General features: G+C 40.6%; 1 protein-coding gene across 2 annotated transcripts in view; it reads left to right on the top strand.

Moving 5' to 3' along the window:
• CEP85L (centrosomal protein 85 like) overlaps positions 1 to 23,647 on the top strand; it is a 185,272-nt gene that overhangs the window by 96,138 nt on the left and 65,487 nt on the right. For both annotated transcript variants that reach the window (XM_060238619.1, XM_060238626.1), the window contains exon 4: positions 17,211 to 17,332. In XM_060238619.1, the coding sequence (XP_060094602.1) occupies positions 17,211 to 17,332 (122 nt within the window). The remainder of the gene's footprint in view (positions 1 to 17,210; positions 17,333 to 23,647) is intronic.

Below are 23,647 nucleotides of genomic sequence, written 5' to 3'. Positions count from 1 at the left end.
TTCCCTCCTTCTTTCCATTAGTGGCTCTTTTCCTTGGTTAATTGGGTTTTGTGTTTTTTCTCTGGCTGTGCTTTCTACTTCTCTTGGATTCCCAGATAACAGCCTATTCCCTCTTTTAGGTGGACTGTTGTTCTTGTTCCCTACCACTTAGTTTTCTTATTTCTTATTTTTTAAAACATGAGGTGGTTAAAACCCCACAAAATAATATAAAGCTACAGTACCTGTAGCTTTAAGAAACAAATTACCTCTGTGCCTGTTGCTCAGCAACCAAATAATATTGCCAGCCTTAGTTTCTGTCAGTAAAAGACAGAAAGAGGGAGCAGGGTCCTTTCCAGAGCTGTTCTGGCCTTTACTAGGGCCAGGGCCAGCAACAGCCATCAACTTGCATGACTTAAAACTTGCATGACACCCAGGCCAAGCTGCTTGCTACTGTTCAACAGCAGCTACTGCATGAAAGCCAGTGTGATGTAGTTGTTACTGTTTCAGATAGGGATCTGGGAAATCCAGGTTTGAATCCCTACTCTGCTGTGGAAGTTCACTGGGTGACTTTGGGCCAGTACATTCTTTCAGTCTAACTTACTTCACAGGATTGTAAAATGATGTAAGCTGCTTTGGGTCCTCATTATAGAGAAAGGCAAGGTATGAATGAAATAAATAGACACAGTGCAGTTAAGAGGTATGTTGGTTAGTGAGTGGAAGAGAGAGAAGGAAACCTCGAAAGCTGAGCATATGAGGACTTGTGGGAGGAGAGAACTAGTGTAGGGAGGGGAATAAGGGGAAAGTAACGTGCTTCCCACAATTTTTTCTCAGAACCTTCGTCATTGTATAGGAGATAATGCAATTTTTATATTTTATCCTAATAATATTTTTAAAACAGATTTTCAGATAAATCTGAACCACAGTAGTCCCATGGCTAAATTTTATGGTTAAAAAGGACATGGAGGAGTGATATTTGTGAAGATAATTTTAAAAAAAAAACTTTGAAACACCTTCAGTTTATTAATATTATTTAATTCCTAGGAGAATAAAAAACCCTGGAAATCATGGAGTGATTTGGAATATAGGCACAAAACAGCAGAACATGTATTTAAACTTTGGGTCAACTTCCATTTTCTTCAGGGGACAAAAATGTGCAGCTGCTGCTACTTGACCTTAAATGGCAATGATCTGGGCTATCTCCAGAGGGATTAAGAATCTACCACAGAACATGTTTCTCTTTATTTAAAGATCCAGTATAAATACTTGGGGATCACATCTAAGGAGAGATGCATTTTGTGCTTTGGTGTTACAGCATTTTTTTTTTTAAAAAAACCTTATCTGTATTGTAAAGATAAATCTGTTGTTCTACATACTAATTTTTAAAACTCAGTTTTTACAACATCTATTCACCTTTATGAAGTGCTTAGCAGAATCATTTTATTAATTGTTAAACTCAAAATGTTTGTTTGGAGCAGGGTTGAAGGATTGTTGAGCCACCATTATTTCATGACTTGTGGCAACGCCTGGCATAATCTGCTGGTTCAGGATGTTTGTAGTGTAGTTTATGACTACGCATCTAGGAACTGTCATTCTTATCGAGTGTGGCATAGTTCCTCTATTGGCCCCTGTTGAGGCAACCATGTTGGTGCAAATGTGTGTTTGTGGAAAGTATCATTGCTCATTGGTATAGCATGCAGAAGAGCCAAAATTTATTTGCCAGCATCTGCACTTATAAAGATGTTGGTTAATAAAGGTGTTGAAGTCCTTAAGGCCAATCTTGTGTCCTCCACATGGCCACCATGAGCCATTGTGATCAAACAGGCATGATGTTCCATTCTCAGAACTTAATTCACAACTGTGTGGATTGGGACCAAAGGGTGAGGAGGCATAAGTTTTGCCCCACGTATCATTTTCTCAACCTGAAATGGGCCCAGAGAGCTACTACTTGCCCAGTTGTGGAAACTTAAAAGTACTGGTAGCTCAGGTTTCGAAAATGATACAAGGAGCAAAGCCCCATCCCCCTGTGTGCTGTAGACCTAATCCAAATAAGGTTTATAAACACCCAGGGATTAAGTTCTGAGTACAGAACTCCCAGCTGACATCTGATCAAAGTGGTCTCTCTGTGGAGAAATGAAGACTTTGTAAAATGTGAGTCAGCTCTCAAAGCAAACAATACTGGTCCAGCAGTCTGAATTAGTAATGTATGTAATTACTAATAAACAGAAATCAGATAGATTTTATACTCTGCAGTCAAAGATGAAGAAGCTTCTTACAGTCAGCAAAAACAAGACCTGTTGCTGACTGCGGCTCAGATCATCTCATTGCAAAATTCAGGCTTAAACTGAAGAAAACTGGGGAAGCCATTAGGCCATTCAGGTTTGACGTTGGTCACATCCCTTATGAATATACAGTGGAGGTGAAGAATAGGTTTAAGGAACTAGAGTTGATAGACAGAGTGCCTGAAGAACTATGGACGGAGGTTCGTGACATTGTACAGAAGGCAGAAATCAGCACCATCCCCCAAAAAAAGAAATGCAAGAAAGCGAAGTGGCTGTCTGATGAGGCTTTACAAATAGCTGAGGAAAGAAGGAAAGCGAAAGGCAAAGGTGAAAAGGAAAAATCCACCCCACTGAATGCAGATTTTCAGAGAACAGCAAGGAGAGATAAGGAAACCTTCCTGAATGAAAAGCAATAGAGGAAGATAATAGAATGGGAAGGAGAAGAGATCTCTTCAAGAAAATTGGAGAAATCATGGGAACGTTTCATGCAAAGATGGCCATGATAAAGGACAAAAACGGTAGGGACCTAACAGAAGCAGAAGAGATCAGGAAGAGGTGGCAAGAATACACAGAAGAATTGTACAAGAAGGATCTCAATGTCCTTGACAACCATGATACTGAAATCGCTGACCTTGAGCCAGACATCCTGGACTGTGAAGTCAAATGGGCCTTAGAAAGCATTACTAACAACAAAGCGAGCGGAGATGATGGTATCCTTGTTGAGCTATTCAAAGTTCTAAAAGACATCTGAATCGGGACGGCTCAGCAGTACTGTTGTTATTAGATATGTCAGTCGCATTTGATACAGTTGACCATCAGCTACTGACTAGCTATCTTGCCGACGTGGGGATTCAGGGGTCCGCCTTACAGTCGTTGGCCTCCTTTCTCCAAGGTCAGGGACAAAGGGTGGTGATAGGGGAGGAATCATCCCAAAGGCACCCACTTATATGCGGTGTGCTACAGGGTGCAGTTCTGTCCCCAGTGTTGTTTAATGTCCTTATGCTCCCCTTGCCCAGGTTGTCAGGAGGTATGGGCTGGGATGTCACCAATATGTAGACAACACCCAGCTCTATCTATTGATGGGTGGCCAGTCTGACTGTACCCCGGAAAATCTAGACCTGGCTCTTCAAGCCATAGCATCTTGGCCCAGGCTGAGTCGGTTGATTCTGAATCCGACAAAGACAGAGGTTCTGTATCTGAGCCGGTGTGGTCCAAGGGGGAGATCCCTCTGCCGACTCTTGGCAGGGTGCAGCTAATACCAACCCCTAAGTTTAGGTGTGCTCCTGGAGTCCTCTCTTACAATGGAGGTCCAGGTAGCAGCAACTACTAGATCTGCCTTTTTTCATCTTCGGCGGGTGCAGCAGTTGGCCCCTTTCTTGGAGCATGACAACTTAGCAATGGTGATCCATGCTTGAGAATAGATCACTGTAATGCTCTCTACATGGGGCTACCTTTGACCCTGACTCGGAAACTACAGCTAGTGCAGAATGCTGTGGCACGGCTGTTAATGGGACTCCCTCAATGGGAGCACATTCAGCCAGTGCTGAAAGAGCTGCACTGGCTACTGAGTCTGTTTCAAGGTATTGACCTTTAAAGCCCTTTATGGTCAGGGGCCTGCCTATCTACAGAACCGCCTTTCTCTGTATGTTCCCCAGAGAGCACTGCGTTCAGGAACACAAAATCTGCTGTCCGTCCCTGGACCAAAGGAAGCTAAGCTATGCTCTATACGGGCTAGAGCCTTCTTGATGGCAGCTCCAGAAATGTGGAATGCTCTCCCAGAGGCCATAAGGGCCCTGCGGGATCTCTCTACTTTCCGCAGGGCCTACAAAACTGAACTGTTCCAACAGGCCTTTAATATCTAACCGGAAGAGGACTGCCGCCCCACATCATTATAGAGCTACGATACTACATGATCACCATCAGAAAAGAAGAACTCGCTTATATTGACGTGGTACAGCACCACATAATGGTTTTAACATTGTAACTGTATTTTATTGGTTTTTAAACTGTAAATGTAAATGCTGTTAGGCGCCCTGAGTCTGCTCGCAGAGAGGGTGGGATAGAAATTGAAGGTAAATAAATAAATAAAATGCTGTTAAAGTGATGCTTCAGTGGGGAGGGTGGGATATAAATCCAATAAACCTTAAACCTTTTGATGCACACATTATGTCAGCAAATTTGGAAACGCAATAGTGGCCACAGGATTGGAAAAGGTCAGTTTATATTCCAATCCCAAAGAAGGGTAATGCCAAAGAATGTTCAAACTATTGCACCATTGCATTCATTTCACATGCCAGCAAGATCATGTTAAAGATCCTACAAGCTAGGCTTCAGCAGTATGTAGATCAAGAACTACCAGAAGTTCAAGCTGGGTTTCGGAGAGATAAAGGAACTAGAGATCAAATTGCCAATATTTGCTGGATTATGGAGAAAGCATGGAAGTATCAGAAAAACGTCTATTTCTGTTTCTTTGACTACACTAAAACCTTTGATCATGTGGATCACAACACACTGTGGCAAGTCCTTAAAGAGATGGGAGTACAGACCACCTCACATGTCTCCTGAGAAACCTGTATAAGGGTCAAGAAGCAACTGTCAGAATGGAATATGGAACAACAGATTGGTTTAGAATAGGAAAAGAAGTTCGACAAGGATGTATATTGTCACCCTGCTTATTTAATTTATATGCAGAGTACATCATGCAGAATGCCGGCCTGGATGAAGCACAAGCTGGAATTAAGATTGCCGGGGAAAACATCAACAACCTCAGATATGCAGATGATACCACTCTAATGGCAGAAAGCGAGGAGCACTTAAAATTCCTCTTGTTGAGGGTGAAAGAGGAGAGCACAAAAGTAGCCTTGACATTCAACATCAAAAAATGTAAGATCATGGCATCCAGCCCCATCACACCTTGGCAAATAGAAGGGGAAGTCATGGAAGTAGTGACAGACTTCACTTTTCTGGGATCCAAGATTACTGCATATGGTGACTGTAGCCATGAAATTAAAAGATGTTTGCTCCTTGGGAGGACAGCTATGGCGAACCTGGGCAGTATAATAAAAAGGAGAGAAAAGTTTGCATAGTCAAAGCGATGGTATTCCCAGTAGTAATGTATGGCTGTGAGAGCTGGACCATAAGGAAGGCCGAGCGCAGAAGAATAGATGCTTTTGAGCTGTGGTGCTGGAGAATAACCTTGAGAGTCCCTTGGACTGCAAGAAGATCAAATCAGTCAGTCTTAAGGGAAATCAACCCAGACTGTTCCCTGGAAGGTTAAATGCTGAAGCTGAAGCTCAAATACTTTGGCCACCAAATGAGAAGGGAGCAATAATTGGAGAAGATCCTGCTGCTGGGAAAGACGGAAGGCAAAAGAAGGAGACAGCAAAAGATGAGATGGCTGGACAGTGTTTCTGATGTAACAAACACAAATTTGAGCAGACTTCGGAGGATGGTGGAAGACAGGAGGGCCTGGCGTGACTTGGTCCATGGGGTCGCAAAGGGTTGGACTCGACTGTGTGACTGAACAACAAGTCTGAATTAGTAGAAGGAAGTTCATATTTATGTTGCCGCCCCAAGCAACATTGTAGGGATCTGTCTCACTTGGCCTCATAAGGAACTCCATGGATAGGGTTACTTCTGTGTATTCATGTGAATTGAATATCTGACCTTAAAATGGAATAATTGTTCAGAAGAGTGAAACAATTTTAAAACTTTTGTATGTATGTGTGTGTGTGTATACGTACACTTGGGTTTTCTTTGCTTCCCTGTCATTAAAAAAACCCAAAACTTTCCCCTCTGAGAAGACAGACCTAGTGAGACTAGTTGTTAAAGTTGGTTTTCTTTTTAAAAACAATTTATTGCTTTAGAGAAAAGAAAATATTCATCTGGGAACACTACCAAAACGTTGGCTTGTCTAATAAATAAGACCAAATTTAGAATACTAACATAAAACATGGAGATGTTTTTCATTCCTTTTTGAGGATTACTTCTCTTCTGTGCCATATTTCTTACCTCTGCTCTAAAGAACAAGATTTTCAGCCTGTTTGTATTCTGCTTGCCCTGGAGCTTGAAGTAGCATTGATTCCAGGGGCAGTTCTTTTTCAGCCACAATCATCATGGGAATTACTGTAGCTTTATTGCCATGATCACCTACTAGTTAACACATTTTGTTAGACCACATTCATGGGCATGAGATGTTGGGCTGCTGGCATCGTAAAAAAAAGGATGACATGAACCAAGTCCTTTAAGAATTCCTAAGTGCTAGTGTATTTGAACTGTTATTTATAAGGCAAAGTGAAAATAAGCCAGTGAATAGTAGTCAGTTTCCTCTTGGATGCAAATTAGTTTTAACAGTTTAAACAGTAAAACATTATCTTTGAATCTTCAGCATAATCATCAGGATTTTTGCCCTTCTGGAAATGCTGATATTACATGAAGGATGTCTAATCTGTTGTTAACATTCATTTTTAATACATGCAGTCATTTTTCAGGTTTCAAAGTTGAGAAAGATATGAAGCTTCTTTTGAAATTTTGAAATATTAAAAGTCTTTTTAATATATATAAAGGCTAACATTAGTTGTTGAGTTTGAACACCCAGTGTGAATTCATGATAATTTATTCCCACCAAGTAACATGTTACTTTTGAAAATGTTGTATAGTTGGCATAAACAGCAGCAGTTGATGTGCTAAGAGTCTTGTAATTTAGGGACTGTGTTGAGTGCTTTTCTGATAAACTGTTCCAGGAAACACTAAGATTAGCTGTGTTCTTTGACATGTTATGAGTGCTGGATGAACACAGAGGCAAAGGCGTATGAAGGAGAGATAAAAGGCTGGAAGGCCATTTGAAGTTGTATTCCAGTTAACAGGAATGCTGGGACTAGATTATCTCCACTTTAACAGCAATTATAGACTAGTGGTTGGAAATTACATTTGTAAGCCATGGCTTACATTATTACTAGGAGAGCATTCTAGCTCTGCACAGTTACAGAACATTTATTACAAGAGTCTAGAATAATGGCTTTCAGAGCTCTTCATATACTAGTCTTTGTCAAGCACTTTAAGCTTCACTTAAGGACAGCTAAGAAAAGTGGCAGTATGCCTTGATGTCATGCTTGCTTACATCATTAAGGAAGGTCATGAACTGCATTTTTGCGGCTCAGTTTGTGGTTCGTGGCTGAACCATGAACTAGTAGGCTGGTTTGGGAACCGAACCAGTTTGTATTGGTTTGTGAGCCATTTAAAGTTTAAACCCCTGCTTTCTGCCTCCTGCAAACATTGTAAAAGTTGCAGCAAGCAGAAAGCTGGGGGTGAAATGGCTCTGAGATATTTAAATATCTGCTTTCTGATCTTCACGAACCACCATGAACTGTTCCAAATTTGTGGGAGTTCATGGTGGCTGTTCAGTTCATGAACATTGTTTCACAAACCATGAACCAGCCAAAGTTTGCAATAAACTCTAGTACATAGATCATAGAGTTGGAAGAGACCTCCAGGGTCATCTAATCCAACCCCCTGCACAATGCAGGAAACTCACAATTACTTCCCCCTAAATTCACAGGATCGTCATTGCTGTCAGATGACCATCTAGCCTCTGTTTAAAAACCTCCAAGGAAGGAGAGCCCACCACCTCCCAAGGAAGCCTGTTCCACTGAGGCTTCCACTGAGCTCCTTCAACCTTTCCTCATAGGACTTGGTCTCTAGACCCCTCACCATCTTCATCACCCTCCTCTGGACCCATTCCAGCTTGTCTATATCCTTCTTAAAATGTAGTGTCCAAAACTGAACACAATACTCCAGGTGAGGTCTTACCAGAGCAGAGTAAAGCAATACCATCACATCACATGATCTGGACACTATACTTCTGTTGATACAGCCCAAAATTGCATTTTCCTTTTTAGCCACTGCATCACACTGTTGACTCATGTTCAGCGTATGATCCACTAAGACCCTTAGATCCTTTTTGCACATACTACTGCTAAAACAAGTCTCTTCCATCCTATAACTATGCATGGGATTTTTCCTACCGAATTGCAGAACTTTACATTTACAGTTTTCCAGCCTGTCAAGGTCATCCTGTATCCTGTTTCTGTCTTCTACTGTATCTGCAACCCCTCCCAATTTAGTATCATTGGTAAATTTAATAAGCATTCCCTCTATTCCTTCATCCAAATCGTTTATAAAGATATTGAACAAAACAGGTTCCAGGACAGATCTTTGAGGCACTCCACTTGTCACTCCTCTCCAAGAGGATGAGGAACCATTCACAAGAAGAAGAAGAAGATATTGGATTTATATCCCGCCCTCCACTCCAAAGAGTCTCAGAGCGGCTCACAGTCTCCTTTACCTTCCTCCCCCACAACAGACACCCTGTGAGGTGGGTGGGGCTGGAGAGGGCTCTCACAGCAGCTGCCCTTTCAAGGACAACCTCTGCCAGAGCTATGGCTGACCCAAGGCCATGCCAGCAGGTACAAGTGGAGGAGTGGAAAATCAAACCCGGTTCTCCCAGATAAGAATCTGCACACTTAACCACTACACCAAACTGGCTCTCTTTGGGTACGATCTGTCAACCAGTTACAGATCCACCTAATGGTAACAGGATCCAAATCACATTTTACTAACTTGTCAACAAGGAACCTTATCAAAAGCCTTACTAAAATCAAGATAAACAATGTCTACAGCATTCCCCTGATCCAGCAAGGTAGTCACTTTCTCAAAAATGAACTGGTTCATGCCCATCCCTAGACATTATCAATGTGTACATGGGGCAGTTATTGAGGCAATAACCACATTATTCCATGGTAATGCATGGGGCACCTGTGTCTCTTGTCACCACCCCCCTGCCCTTATCAATGAGACAAATAATCTCCCCCTCCCCCACTGTCCATAATGGAAGGCGGTTACAACTGCTGGCTAAGTTGAATTGTCAGGAACAGTTCACCCTTACTCCAGACATAAAGCCAAGCACATTAGTGGAAATGGAAGAAAGTTTGACAGTATAGGCAATGGTAACCTGTGGATGAGAGAAAGGAGCCCTATGCCTTTACTGATGTGAGCCAGCAGAGAAAAGATGCAGCTGTCAATCCCTTTAAATGTGTTCAGAGTGAACTCTCTGGTCCTCTCTCTCACGCACACACCCCTACTTCTTGTAACATGTAGTAGAAACCAAAGACCTGTATGTCTAAATAAATATGTAGACTTCATAGCAGACCCCCACCCACCTTAGAATAACAGTAATCTTTCAGCAGTGCACCAGGATTTCAGTTCATTTCCTCAACTTGCTGCTTTCCAGGAACTACAAAAACCGGTTGTCAAACACCTGGGTAGTACAGACTATGGGTGGTAAGTTTTATTCTGACTTGGGAGGTCATGGGTTGAACAAACTTGCCACATATGGTACATTTTCCTGAGAGATCCATAAGATCCTGGTTCTGAATAATGCAGGTTTGTCAGGGAATCTGGATCACATGCTGCTAATCTGCAAAACATCCTTAACTTTTTCTTTGCATACATAAGTGTGACTTCAGTGCTTATGAAAATAAATGTATAGATATTTCTATTTGGTTTGCCTTTATTTCCCATTTTTGTGACATGTTGATAAATATAACAGTACCTGTTTGGATGATTTGGCATTTTCTGATCCTACCCTTTTAAGACATTAAATTCAGCTCTAATGCAGGTGTGTCATTCCTTTGATGCTGGTTACATTTGATTTGGCGCAAGTATAAGTATAATCTGTATTGTACATGTTCATGTATCACAGAACAAGGGAGCCATTATTGGTTAGTGACCACAGAGTTATCAATTCATTAGACTGTGACAAAGTGAGAGAATTTCTAATGGAAGCAAGGTGTCTGCACTCCCAAATACAGATGTAGTTCTTCAAATCTGTAGAATTCTTTTGCTGTAGTAGGCAGTAGGAGCTCTGAGCAGCAAGAGATTAGTAAATTGCAGACAAATCCTGCTTAGTGTCAAGTTGGAAGCAAGACAGGATAGAAGTGTAATACATAAACTTTCTATTGTGTGCGCAGAGTTTAGTTTCATTCATTTTAATTGAAAGTGTGTCCCAATCCTATTCATATTTACTTGGAAATAAATGCTGCAGAGTTCAGGATATGATAAGATTTTAGCCTGGTTGCCTTATTGCAAGAGGCCATAAGTGATTCTCATTTGAAAAACTGTGTTTTGAGTGAGAGCCATGTTGAGTGAAGATGATATGAAACCCCTCTTCCTCTATTATAAATAACCATGTAAAATAATACTGCGTGTTTCTCGTCCAGCATCCTTTCATGGTTGCACATACCTGATGTTTCAGTCTTAAATAATGATAAGCACTTAAACATACATAGAAGAATCAAGTCTCATTCTTAGAACCTTTTTATTCCATATGTTGTAGTTATATTACATATAAATGCATGATTATCTGATGAAGTGTACATGCACACAAAACTTATACCAAGAAGTAAACTTTGTTGCTCTTAAAAGATGCACTGGACTCAAACTTCGTTACATTGCATTTATATATGTCATATCCATGAGTCACATCTATATCTAGTAATGCACACGTGTTATGAGAATAATAATACACATATCAGAAGACTCAAGAATGGCACAGCTACATCTAGACTTACTGTTTTCCAAGGAGTACTTGCATATTTTATCATAAATTATATTTATTTGAATGCTTTATTAAGTATGGATGTAATTTGCATTCACATAAATAATGAGTTAGGATTTCTATAAAAAAGATGGGCGCACAGATTGTGTTCCCCTCAGATGGCCTTTGTCAGGCTGATGATTTTTACAAGTCAAGTGTCATATCAAGCACCATTCATAGAGTCAAGTGGCAGGGGTTCCTTCTTTGGAATGAAGCCAAATAGTTAAACTCTTTATCTTATTCCCCACAATACATTGTTTTAGCAATTGTAAACCTGGCAGAGATTAAGATGGATTCCTTTAGTTGATTTCTTTATTCTTACCTTCTTGTTCCTTTTGATAAAAGGAGATCAAAAAGAATGCCAGAGACTGAATTTGCTGCCAGTACTGTGGAATTCACATTGAGCCAGTCATCTAATATTGTACCAGGCCCCTATTAAAGTTTATAGCCTAGCTAGAGTGCTTTCTTATTTCATTCTTGTTTCTGTAACATATGTCAGATTTATGGTGAGGCCATATAAAGATATTTTTTGAGCAGGAATGCACATGAATGCCATTTTGGCTGGCTAGGTGTCAGGGGTTGTGGCCTAATATGCAAATGAATTCTTGCTGAGCCTTTTCTACAAAAAAAGCCCTGCTTCAACCTTTGTTTAAACCTATTTGTTTCTACCTTTCCCACAGAATGTAAGGGGTATTTCCTTGGGGTAAAAGAAGAAGATTGTCTGACTAGAAATGTTCCATTGTCAAATCTGGCCAGACATACGTGTTTCTGTCTTATAAAAACAGAAACTGGTCTTAAAAATTAATCCTTTGTTTTGTGTTGAACTCACATAATATACTGTAATTAAGCATATGGCAGCCATTGTACACACATTTCTTTGGCAGTAAACATTGATTAACATAAACATTGTATTTATTTATTCAACTTCTATCCCACCCATTCCCACAAAGCAGGCTCAGGGTTCACTACATCAAAGACTCAAACAAAACAGTTAAAAACAAGGTAAAAATCTAGTATAAAACTGCTAAAGTAAGAAGAGGAGGAGGAGGAGATGATGATGATATTGGATTTATGCGCTGTCCTTCACTCTGAATCTCAGAGTCTTAGAGCGGCTTACAGTCTTCTTTACCTTCCTCCCTCACAACAGACACCCTGTGAGGTAGGTGAAGCTGAGAGAGCTCTCACAGAAGCTGCCCTTTGAAGGACAGCTCTGCGGGAGCTATGGCTAACCCAAGGCCATTCCAACAGCTGCAAGTGGAGGAGTAGGGAATCAAACACGGTTTCCCCAGATATGAGTCTGCACACTTAACCACTACACCAAACTGGCTCTCTTAAAATCTGTGCCTCAACAGTTGTGACCTATCTGTCCAATAGTCCATCAGACACTAAGTTGCTGGAATGGGAGGGGGGAGGCCTAATAGCAGGTGACATCTGCCACCTCAGCTAAAAGCCTGTGGAAGAGGACTGTTTTGCAAACCCTGTGGAACTGGAGCAGGTCCCACAGCGCCTGGATCTCTAAAGCAAGTCAGAGACGAGGGTCAAAAAGGCCCTGGCCCTTGTCGAAACACATCAGATGTCTCTGCATATTTTTTAAGTATGTGCAACTTGCAGGTGAGGGCTGATACACATATTGAAATATTATATGGTATATCTTTCTGGGAACTTCATACATTTAGAGTGCATGTGAGCAATCATATGTGAACAGCAGCTTATCCCACCACTGTTTTATATCATAAAGGCATATGTAACAAGAAAGTACCACTTAGCCCATAGTCTTGCTGTGTTGCTGAGCCTGTTGTTACACAGTTTGAGATGCTTCTGCATGATTCATTATAGGTTCTGGATATCAGGTGTGCAGAGTCTTTGTGTGTAACTCTCGGAAATCTTGCATTTGTAAATGCCCTTTTACTTAAAAATTTTACAGATCATATAGCTGCATCATGTAAACAGTTAAAGGTCATTGTTGTAAACTGCTACAATATTATTAGTTCTCAGATATTTTGAGATCTGTATATATGAACATATAGTTCAAACTATCGCACCATTGCACTCAGTTCACATGCCAGCAAGGTTATGTTAAAGATCCTACAAGCTAGGCTTCAGCAGTACGTGGATCGGGAACTACCAGAAGTTCAAGCAGGGTTTCAGAGAGGTAGAGGAACTAGAGATCAAATTGCCAACATTCAATGGATTATGGAGAAAGCATGGGAGTATCAGAAAAACATCTATTTCTGTTTGATTGACTATGCTAAAGCCTTTGATTGTGTGGATCACAACAAACTGTGGCAAGTCCTTAAAAAAGATGGGCCTCACATGTCTCCTGAGAAACCTGTATAAGGGTCAAGAAGCAACTGTCAGAACGGAATATGGAACAACGGATTGGTTTAGAATAGGAAAAGAAGTTCGACAAGGATGTATATTGTCACCCTGCTTATTTAATTTACGGTATATGTAGAGTACATCATGCGGAATGCTGGCCTGGATGAAGCACAAGCCGGAATTAAGATTGCCGGGAAAAACATCAACAACCTCAGATATGCAGATGATTCCACTCTAATGGCAGAAAGTGAGGAGGACCTAAAGAAACTTTTGTTGAGGGTGAAAGAGGAGAGCACAAAAGTAGGCTTGAAACTCAAAGTCAAAAAAACTAAGATCATGGCATCCGGCCCCATCACACCATGGCAAATAGAAGGGGAAGACATGGAAGTAGTGACAGACTTCACATTTCTGGGATCCAAGATCACTGCAGATGGTGACTGTAGCCATGAAATTAAAAGACGTTTGCTCCTTGGAAGGACAGCTATGGCGAACCTGGGCAGTATAATAAAAAGTAGAGACAACACACTGCTAACAAAAGTTTGCATAGTCAAAGCGATGGTATTCGTAATAGTAATGTATGGCTGTGAGAGCTGGACCATAAGGAAGGCTGAGCACAGAAGAATAGATGCTTTTGAGCTGTGGTGCTGGAGAAGAATCTTGAGAATCGCTTGGACTGCAAGAAGATCAAATCAGTCAGTCCTAAGGGAAATCAACCCAGACTGTTCCCTGGAAGGTCAGATGCTGAAGCTGAAGCTCAAATACTTTGGCCACCACATGAGAAGGGAGCACTCACTGGAGAAGATCCTGATGCTGGGAAAGACAGAAGGCAAAAGAAGAAGGAGACGGCAAAAGATGAGATGGCTGGACAGTGTTACTAATGTAACAAACACAAATTTGAGCAGACTTCAGAGGATGGTGGAAGACAGGAGGGCCTGGCATGACTTTGTCCATGGGGTCGCAAAGAGTTGGACTCGACTGTGTGACTGAACAGCAACATATATAAACATGCCCTGATCTGAATGGCCCAGGATAGCCCTGTATCATCAGATCTTGCAAGCTAAACTGGTTAGGCCCTGATTAGTACTTGAATGGGGGACCACCAGGGAAGTCCAAGATTGCTGCACAGAGGCAGGCAATGGCAAACCACCTCTGATAATCTCTTGCCTTGAAAACCCAACAGGGTAGCCATAAGTTAGCTGTGCCTTGGGGGCATATTCCAGCACAAAATAAGAGCCAAGCGGTAAAAGAGCAGTTGAGAGGACTAGAACAGAAGTGAATAGCACGAGTAATAAAACCATCAAATAATACTAATTATCATAGAAGGCCTTGGGAGGACAGTTGTGGCGAACCTGGGCAGTATAATAAAAAGTAGAGACATCACCCTGCCAACAAAAATCCATATAGTCAAAGCGTAACATCTTGCTATGGCACCTAAAGCTGAAAACAGTAGGCAATAGGCAAACAGATGCAGGGAGAGAATTCCCTAGTCAATGTACCAATTTAGAGAATTCCTGCTATCTCCACTAACTACTCTTAGCTTTGAAGATGGTAGCACACAGAAAAATACCTCAACTGGAAAGGTTTAGATTTAGAACGGTATATTTGTATTTGTGGAATTCACTCATAATGTTTCTTTTTCTCTCTAGCCTTTTCCTCTTGCATTCAGAATTTATACTTGAAAGTGTCATGACAGAAATAACACCAAGCCCGCTCCCCTTCCCCTTAAGAAAAATTCCCAGTGTAGCTTTCCCTTCACATATCTGGTGAGTTGTGACTCATAAGAGTTCAGTGAAATAATTGTTGTTTAGTCTTCAAAATGACACTGGACTTTTATTTTGCTCTGAAAGTATAACATGATACCATATAGGTGAGGGCAGGGCTTTATTTGTAGAAAAAGCCCAGCAGGAACTCATTTTCATATTAGGCCACACACCCCTGACACCAAGCCAGCCGGAACTGCATTCCTGTGCATTCCTGCTCAAAAACCCTGGGTGTGAGACCTGCAAGTCACAGGTTTCTTTAGTTGTCTGCCAGTCAACCAAAATATTTAGATTTGTATGACTGCTTGATGTTTTATGTTGTTATGCCAAATTAATAATTAAATCAATTCATATTTCAAAGTACTTTTTAGATTACTGTTAAGTTTTTAATAGTGTGATTTTGCTGTATGATGCATTAAAAAGAATCAAAAGCAGGTAAAAGTGTGTGATGATCTTCAGTGAATTCAAATATAATTGGAAGATAATATGAACTCTTAATAAAACGAGTGTTTCTATACTTAGGAGAGACCTTTGTTATCTACGGAAAATTCCAGTCACACTTGCTTTGAATGTCATCTTGAAGTACCACCTAGAAGTGTTGTCCATAACATTCACCAGAATATTGTGGAAGGCTTTTTGGCAAATGCATTACTGCATTTGATGCAGTATTTAAAGGACTTTCTTCCTTTGATGATATGCACTATTATTTTAGTTGGTTCATAGATAGGCAGGTGATACAAAAACCATCTTGTGATTTTATGTATTCATTGAAAAATAACATCATATTCAAAAACAATTCAGCTAAAGTCCCCCAAAAGCTGGCTTTTGGAATTGTATCATTATTTTCTAGGGAATGGGGAATTGTTCCAGAATGGGGGAAAATGCAGCTTTGATACTCTTAGTTCTTCGGACTTAATGTTTGGAAATATCTGATTATTAACATACATTTTAATCTGCTTAGAAACCTGTTGTGAGTATTCAACACCATGTGCTGTGTATGAATAAAGTGTTCTTTGTTGTTCTGGGCAGCACCAGAGAGAGTATATTTATAGCACCACCCGGGGGGGGGGGCGGTGGAGTTGGATGCAAGTAGTGGAAAAATAATGTGTATGTTTGGAACAAGGAGGATAAACAACTTAGCCTGATCAAGAAGATGGCAAACACTTTTCTACACATACACCCCTCAGCTCTGTACCCAACGTTTGTTTACATATTCAGAATAGCAGAATATCTACAGTCTTTGCACCCATAGTTCTTAAGATAATTTTATGGGAATCTGGTTCAAATGCAATAGATAGTAATGAGTATATTGTCCAGAACTTTCCTGGAAACGTAGGAAAGAAACCTGTCTGAAAAATGTATAGTATTCTTTTCCAATTGTCTTAGAGAACATTCCCACTGTTGCTGGCACTTCTTCCAAGTGCACCCATCTGGAGAGTAAAACATTCTGTTTATTTCATAGTATTTTATATGAAATTGTTCAAGTTCTCACTAGCTTATATTTAAAAAGATCTTGTTGCTTTTCAGTAAGTTACACCAATACAAAATTAAAGGCTGAAGTGCAAATCTGATTCACAAACCAATTATTTTTGGTGGGGCTGCATAGCTATGTTATTTTGAATTGCTGTGTGGAAATAGCAAGGGAGAACTTTGTCATTGTTAGGTATCAGGATGTATTGATGCATACTCTTCTCTCTCATCCAACAGAGCTGATTTTAATCACTCATCATAAAATTAAAATTCAAGAATGAGGTCTTCATCTTAATGGTTTTTATAACCTACAAGATACTGTTTCTCTGACCTCTGTTGCACAACATGGACTGTCAGTAGCACAGCTGATGTGATGTTAGGTGCTTTATTTGGAAGTACAAATAAGAATCTGCTGGAAATATTTTTAGTGACAGTGAAAAATCAGGATATAGAAGCCAATGTGTAACTCTTCAGCTAGATTCCTCTTAGATCAAAATACAAAGTAAGAGCACATAGATGGAAACACTGCAGATTAAAACTTCTAGAAAGTGCAAAACAACCCTAAATCATGTTCCACCTAAGTCCCATTGGGAAAGATTGGTTTCCTGTAGGCCTCTTGAAGTGATTTCTGAAGGATAATTATGCTTTTCTCAACTAAGTACTTTGGCAGTATTTTTAAATGTATGTGTAGGGATATTCCTTAATTTTGCTAATTTTCAATGGTAATTTTCCATGTGCATTTCTGTACAGGTTCTGAGTGGATCATCTCATCAAGGTTACCCAGCTACAGGTATTCAGGAATTCAGCAATTGGGAATCCCTGATGAAAATCAAAGAAGGGCTGTTGAGGCAAAAAGAGATTGTGATTGATCGGTGAGTAATCCTCTTTTACCTTCACTAGTTTCAGAGTTAACTTGTAGAGTAATTGAAAGATCTTGGTCATAAGAAACTATTTCCAAAATAGGCTGTGAAAGATAGGCACAATGGGAGTCCTATCATTTCACATTTAAATATGCAAATGATCTAATGAGTTTTACCTTTTATTCTATGGATTTTTCATAAAAGAAAACAGTAGTTGGTATTTAGGATTGTAGGAATTATTAGGAAAGAGTGGAAAAACATGGCAAGTATCATGATACTAGTGTATAAATGTTGTTCTGCTGCCATATAGGTGTAGTTATTAGCACATGAAGGAGTCTGTCAGGACTCTTTTCTGACAGGAAGCAGCTCTCCAGGGTCTCATCTGGATGTCTTGTCCATTCTCCTGCCTGAGTTCCTTTGACTGGAGATGCTAGAAATTGATCCTGGGAGCTTCTGCATACTAACGAGGTACTCTGTTACTGAGTTTATCTACGTCAAAAGTGATATTATAGAACCAGAAATAGTGTAGAAAAAGCAAATACCATCTAGTGGTTTAAACACGTTCCTCATGAGGGAAAGCTAAAATGTTTGTTTGTGATTTTTAGGTTTAGAAAAAAGATATCACAGGGGGCAGCACAAGTAGAGGCTAATAAAAACAAACAGAATATAGGGAAGTAAAAAGGATCCCCCTCAATGATATTAGAATTTGGACTCACCCCATAAAATTGGTGTCCCATGGTGTTTTGTATTCTTGAGTACTGAACACACTTTCTCACAAACATCCTAAATAATAAGCAGTCTTCCAAGGGTCTCTAGTTTATTCATCAGTGATAAAGCTTTAAAGGGTAGTTAGCATTTAATGTGTTATTCCAGACTGAATTTTCCATCAGCTGAACAGAACTTTCCTACCCCCTCTACCCCTCCCCAGTTTGCTGATTTTTGTGAAATATGCTGCTCAGGGTTGGGGGTGAATGTCCTAAGAAACAATATTAGGAGGCTCTGTATCCAACCTGTTTAGTTTGTATCCAACCCTGTATTTAATAGCTTGCTCTCAGTAAATCTGTTGTCCCTAGTGGCTTGATGAGCTGGGTATGTATGTTTAGCATATATGATCTAGCACTTGCAGCAATTTGGGCTTACACAGTTAATGACAATTTTCTCTCATCCTGAAAGGAATCTGCAGAACTAAGATTGCAATGCTGCTAGGGTATTTCAGTAGCGCATCAGAGTCTGAGCAATTGTCATGTTTGTTGCTTCTGGGTAATGGAAACAGATTCATAATTTCCGGCTAGTAATTGCATCCATGTTTGCATCACTAATTCACTATAGGCAAAGTGGCTTGTTAGGATCATGTTTGCCAGGTGCATGAGGCTTAAAAACAGCCATGTTGACTTTAAATTAACTTGGTTATGAGAAATTTTATACTGGTGCCAAGAATGTGGCAGACTACAGTCAGACATTGTTCAATACAGTATTCAGATATGTGATCTTTCTGTTATGATAGATACCTGCATTCAGACCATTAAATTTAGGAGAATAATAATGAAACTTTTTTAAATAAATCAACTTGTTTTGAATCTTAAGTTATACTAAAGTAACTTTTCCTCTGAAAGATATTGGAAGGATGAAGAAATCTAGTAGCAGAAAGCTGAGCTAACATTTCAAATCTCTGTTTTTGATATGTTGTGCTGAGACATTGAATATTGCTTCACATTAGCATCACAACATTTTTCAAGGAACTTGATCTACACAGCACTTAAATCCTTGTATCTTCTCAACAACCTGAGGAAGAATCTTGAGATATCTTTAAGACTAACAAGTTTTTATTCTAGCATAAGCTTGCCTGGTACTAGGGCTCATGTGTATGTTAATGTCCCACTAGAAGACCTGAGTTCAAATTCCCACTCTGCCTATGTGATGTTGGACCAGTCACACTCTCTACACCTAATATTCCTCCCAGAGTTGTTGTGTGCATAAAATGGGGACTGAAGCATTATGTGTACCACCTTGAGTTCCATGAAGAAGAGCAGAATAAAAATGTATTAGATAAATAGACTTGAGCCACTTTTTCAGATGAATGTCAATGGCATCTGACAATGTGGGCTCTAGTGCATATGAATGTGTGCTAGAATGAAATCTTGCTGGTTTTCAATTTACCACAAAGCTTCTATTGTTGCTGCTACATGCTAAAATGGCTGCTACTCTAGAATTGTTTCTTGGGAAGAAGGTGTAGAAAAACAGCTATCAAAGTTCTTCCACTGTACCATAGGAGAATTCATTCAACTGGCCAAGGTCCTAAACCATAGGACCTCAGTGAGGAGTTTACCTCTCCAGACTAGTTAACTCTTTTAGCTACCAACTGAGGGTTGCTCTGAAAAGTAAACATCTATTTTTATCTTTTTAGAGACTTTGCATCAGATTAAGATTTCTAGGCCTTTCCCAACCTCTTTCAGACTCTTTTGGGTTGCGTGGGCAAAGTTTAGACTTTTATGTGCATGCAGAAAGATCACAATAACACCAAATTCATAAGCAGAAAAAATGGTAGTTGTGCAGGGATTAACTACACAGCACAGTAATAGAAATCCCACCTTTTTCAAGGTTTGAAACTTTGCGGATGATGTTAGTTACCGCATTTTAACTGATTTAAACGTATTTGACTAGACCTTGAGTATTATTGTTCTGTATTGTGTAGTAAACCACCTTGGGGGCTTTTTACTTGAAAGCAGTTTATAAATAAACTAAACTCAACTAATAGTTGCATTCCGAAGCAGTGTTATGTCGTCTGAGTCTTTTTAAGTCAGTAGAAAGTTGAGATACACCTTTACTTAGGATTGCACTATATAAGAAGTGAAATCATCTTAGTTTCAGTTTCCAAATTGTCACATTTCTGAAGTAATGTTTCCTACTTTGAAACCATTTCTTTATGAATCTTGAGTATCTAGATCCTGAAGCAAATTGGTGGATATGGTCTGTGGTTTTTTCCATTATAAGGTTGTCCCAAACCTTGGTAGACTACTCACTATCCTATAGCTCTAAAAGCCCTTTCATCTGGGCAAAACAGAGCTCTCCCATTGGTTGGGGGTTCACTCCATCAAGAGTACTTGCATGCTATTGGTTGAGTCCACTTCTCTCTCCCATCTGAGTGGCTGTTGCTAGCCAACCAAGCTCATTCTGTCAGTAAAAGGCAACCAACCTTGTTTCTGGCAGTTTCTGCTCTCTCTACACTACCATTAGCTGAGCCATCTGTCGCACTGCTTCGCAGAGGAGAGGAGAAAAGCATTCCCTTGACTGGCTGAGGGAGGGAAGAGGAGGAAAAGAGCCAGAGAAAGCCTTCCCTTGATTGGATGAAGGCCCCTCCCTATTCTCCTCTGGAAGGGAAACAGCCAGAGACAGGGCGGAAATGGTGTCCTTTAGCAGCAGACCAGATACACAGAGAGAGATAGAGAGGGAAAGCAAGAGACAGAGGGAGATGGAAATCCTCTATTATCAGAGAGAGTATGTTGGTCTGAAAGGTATCACTAAAGGCCTCTGAGGAAGAACTCATTGGGACCAGTCCTAACTAGGGCTTTCAGTTCCAGGTTGGTGGGAAATTCCTGGAGATTCTATGGTGGAGTTTGAGGAGGGCATAGTTGTTAGGACTTCAGAGTGGGTACTGTCAGGTTCTTGCTGTGGAAGCTGATTGGGTGATTTCGGACCAGTCACAGACTTTCAGCCCAACATACCTCACAGGATTTGTTGTGCAGGTCAAAGGTGGGAGAGGAGAATGTTGTAAACTGCTTTGGTCCCCCCCACTGTGGAGAAAGATTGCAGGGAGGGGTGAGATGATGGAAAGCTGAGGGGCAGATAAAGGGAAGGAGATAGGGCTGCCAGCTCCAGGTTAGGAAATTCCTGGAGATTTAAAGGATGGAGCCTGGATAGAGTGGGGTTTGAGGAGAGGTGGGTCCTCAGACAGATACAATGCTATAGACTCCACCCTTCAAACCAGCCATTTCTCCAGGGGAACCACTGTTGCCAATCTCCAGGTGAGGGCTGGAGATCACTCAAAATGACAACTGCTCTCCAGATGACATAGATCAACTCCCCTTGAGGTGGGAGGGAGTGAATGCCTTCAGTTGGGTGGGTGGGAAGATAGCAAAGGGGAGCACTCGCCCACAGTCTCTTTTTAGAGCCCGTTGTATTTTCTTCACAATGGCCTTATTTCTAGTTAACATAAATAGCCATTCTCCAGCTTCATGTAAAACTGAATGCTAGGTTGGAGGAAAAAAAATATGTATACCCTTTTGCCTTCTTGGAAAGGCTGTTGTTAGGTTAAACATTTGTCTTCTAAGGTTGTCCATTTTATACCTGTGGAGTATAAAAGTTACCTATTGGGTTGCTGTTGTGTGGATTCAACATTGGGGAGGCAGGTTTGTCAGTTCATTAGTTCTGATGGAGCCATGACCCTTCACTCACTTTCTCCTAACTAAATCCAAATGCTATATATGGCAGTAAATACCATAAGTCTCAATCATATTGTAGTTGCAAAGGAAAACAAAACAAATGCATATGACCAAATCAGCAGTTAGTTGAGAGCCTTAAAATCATATGACCAAATCAGCACTTGAGAACATGAGATCCACCCTGACCTGGGTAGCCCAGGCAAGCCAGATCTTGGAAGCTCAGCAGGGGCTGAATTAGCTGAATTAGATGCTTTTTGTTTTACTTTTGGCTGAATATGTTTGCTTTAATATGCTGAATAGACAGTGTATGATTCAATGTGTGTGTGCAACACCAATGTGTTGCTTGGTGTATAACTATATTAGGATCAGGAAGCAGAGGCAGTCTGTATCAAGCCACTTCTCTGAATGTCGTGTTAGCCCTGGACCCTCTCTCCCACCATTAATGGACAGTGTTCACTCTGGCCATGGTGCCAGATTCACAGGGACTTTTAGTTATTATGGACTTGTATTACTGTACCCACATGCATCCTGCCTTTTTTGACATTTAGTCTTGTTGGACTTTTAAGTATTGGGCACGTATGCCAGCCCAATATGGACATTTATCCTGTGTGAGCCAGGCAGCAGTGCTGTCAAGCCAGGTTCCAGACAACTCCTTTGCCTGCTCCTGCTATTGGTGTGACTGTTTGACCTTCTCTTGCCAAGAAAGACTGCAGCTGCGTTCCTGTCATCCAAAGACAGCTTCAAGCAGCAGCACTCATAGAAGCCATGTTCCTGTGATGTCCTAAAACAACAACCTTTGATCCTGCTGAATGCCATTAGTAAAAGATGAGAGCCTCACGTACTCCAGTCGTACTATGGAGATGTAAATGAAGAAGCCAACGGTCAACAGTGGGTGTACTGTCATGTCTTCACACCCAAAAAAAGACTGTTCCTGCCAACCATTGAAGAAAACATCTGGCACAATGAAAACACCCAAAAAGATTATTACTATCAAGGACTTAATCCTGTCATATAGATCTTCCCCATTGTGTTTGCTCTGGTGTCACAATAGATAGCGATTTGGTGCTAAATTCACCAGTCATATTTCTTTGTTTTAGCCATGGTTTGCAATAGGTTAAACCATCAATGCCCATTAATCCTTTTGTCAGTTGCCTTGGGAGCCATCTCCAGGAGTGATGTCAGGAGTCACCTGATAGCGCCCCAGGACACAAATTTGGGTATAAGAAGGCTGGGTTTTGCCCAGTAAGGTGTGTCTCTTGCTACTGCCCCTACCTTTGCTGCTTGAGCTACCCCCAAATACCTGATCAGTATTGAGCCCATTATTTGCAAGATACGCTGACCATTTCTTGCTCCCCTCCCTGTATTGTCATCATTATCGGCTCATGTTTCTGGATTCTTTCAGACTGGTGAAGTATTTGCCCTGTCTGCATTATTTTCCTATGCATTTCCCTATCCTATTTTCTTAAGACTGTGTGATCATTAGTCTGATTTATTTCCTTGTATACTTGATCTATTTTTCTAATAAAAATCCTTTTCATTTACCATCAATATTCGCATTATTTAAAGGGTTCCTGGGTAGACCACCTCCTGTATACATAGGTTATTGACCCTGCACATTTGCCATCTTTGCCCACTGAATAAATTCCCCCAGAGGGCAATTTGGCTAACAGTCCTCCATGCCCAGTGTGAGTCATCAGAAGTCACAATGACTTTCAGGCATGCATACATGCATGCGCGCACTCACAATACCAAGAGAGAGAAAGAGAGTGAACATAGGATCCATAAAGAGATGGTCATTTGATGAAATAGCATCAATAACTGCCCTAACTGCCAAAAGAGATAATTTGCAGAAAATAGGATTGAGCAGTGTGCTGAGAATTTGCTGGAG

Source organism: Heteronotia binoei, chromosome 1 (genome assembly GCF_032191835.1).
Source record: "Heteronotia binoei isolate CCM8104 ecotype False Entrance Well chromosome 1, APGP_CSIRO_Hbin_v1, whole genome shotgun sequence".
Lineage (NCBI taxonomy): Eukaryota > Metazoa > Chordata > Lepidosauria > Squamata > Gekkonidae > Heteronotia > Heteronotia binoei.
Note: the sequence above shows the minus strand (reverse complement) of the source record. Positions and strands in the feature narration are given on the sequence as shown.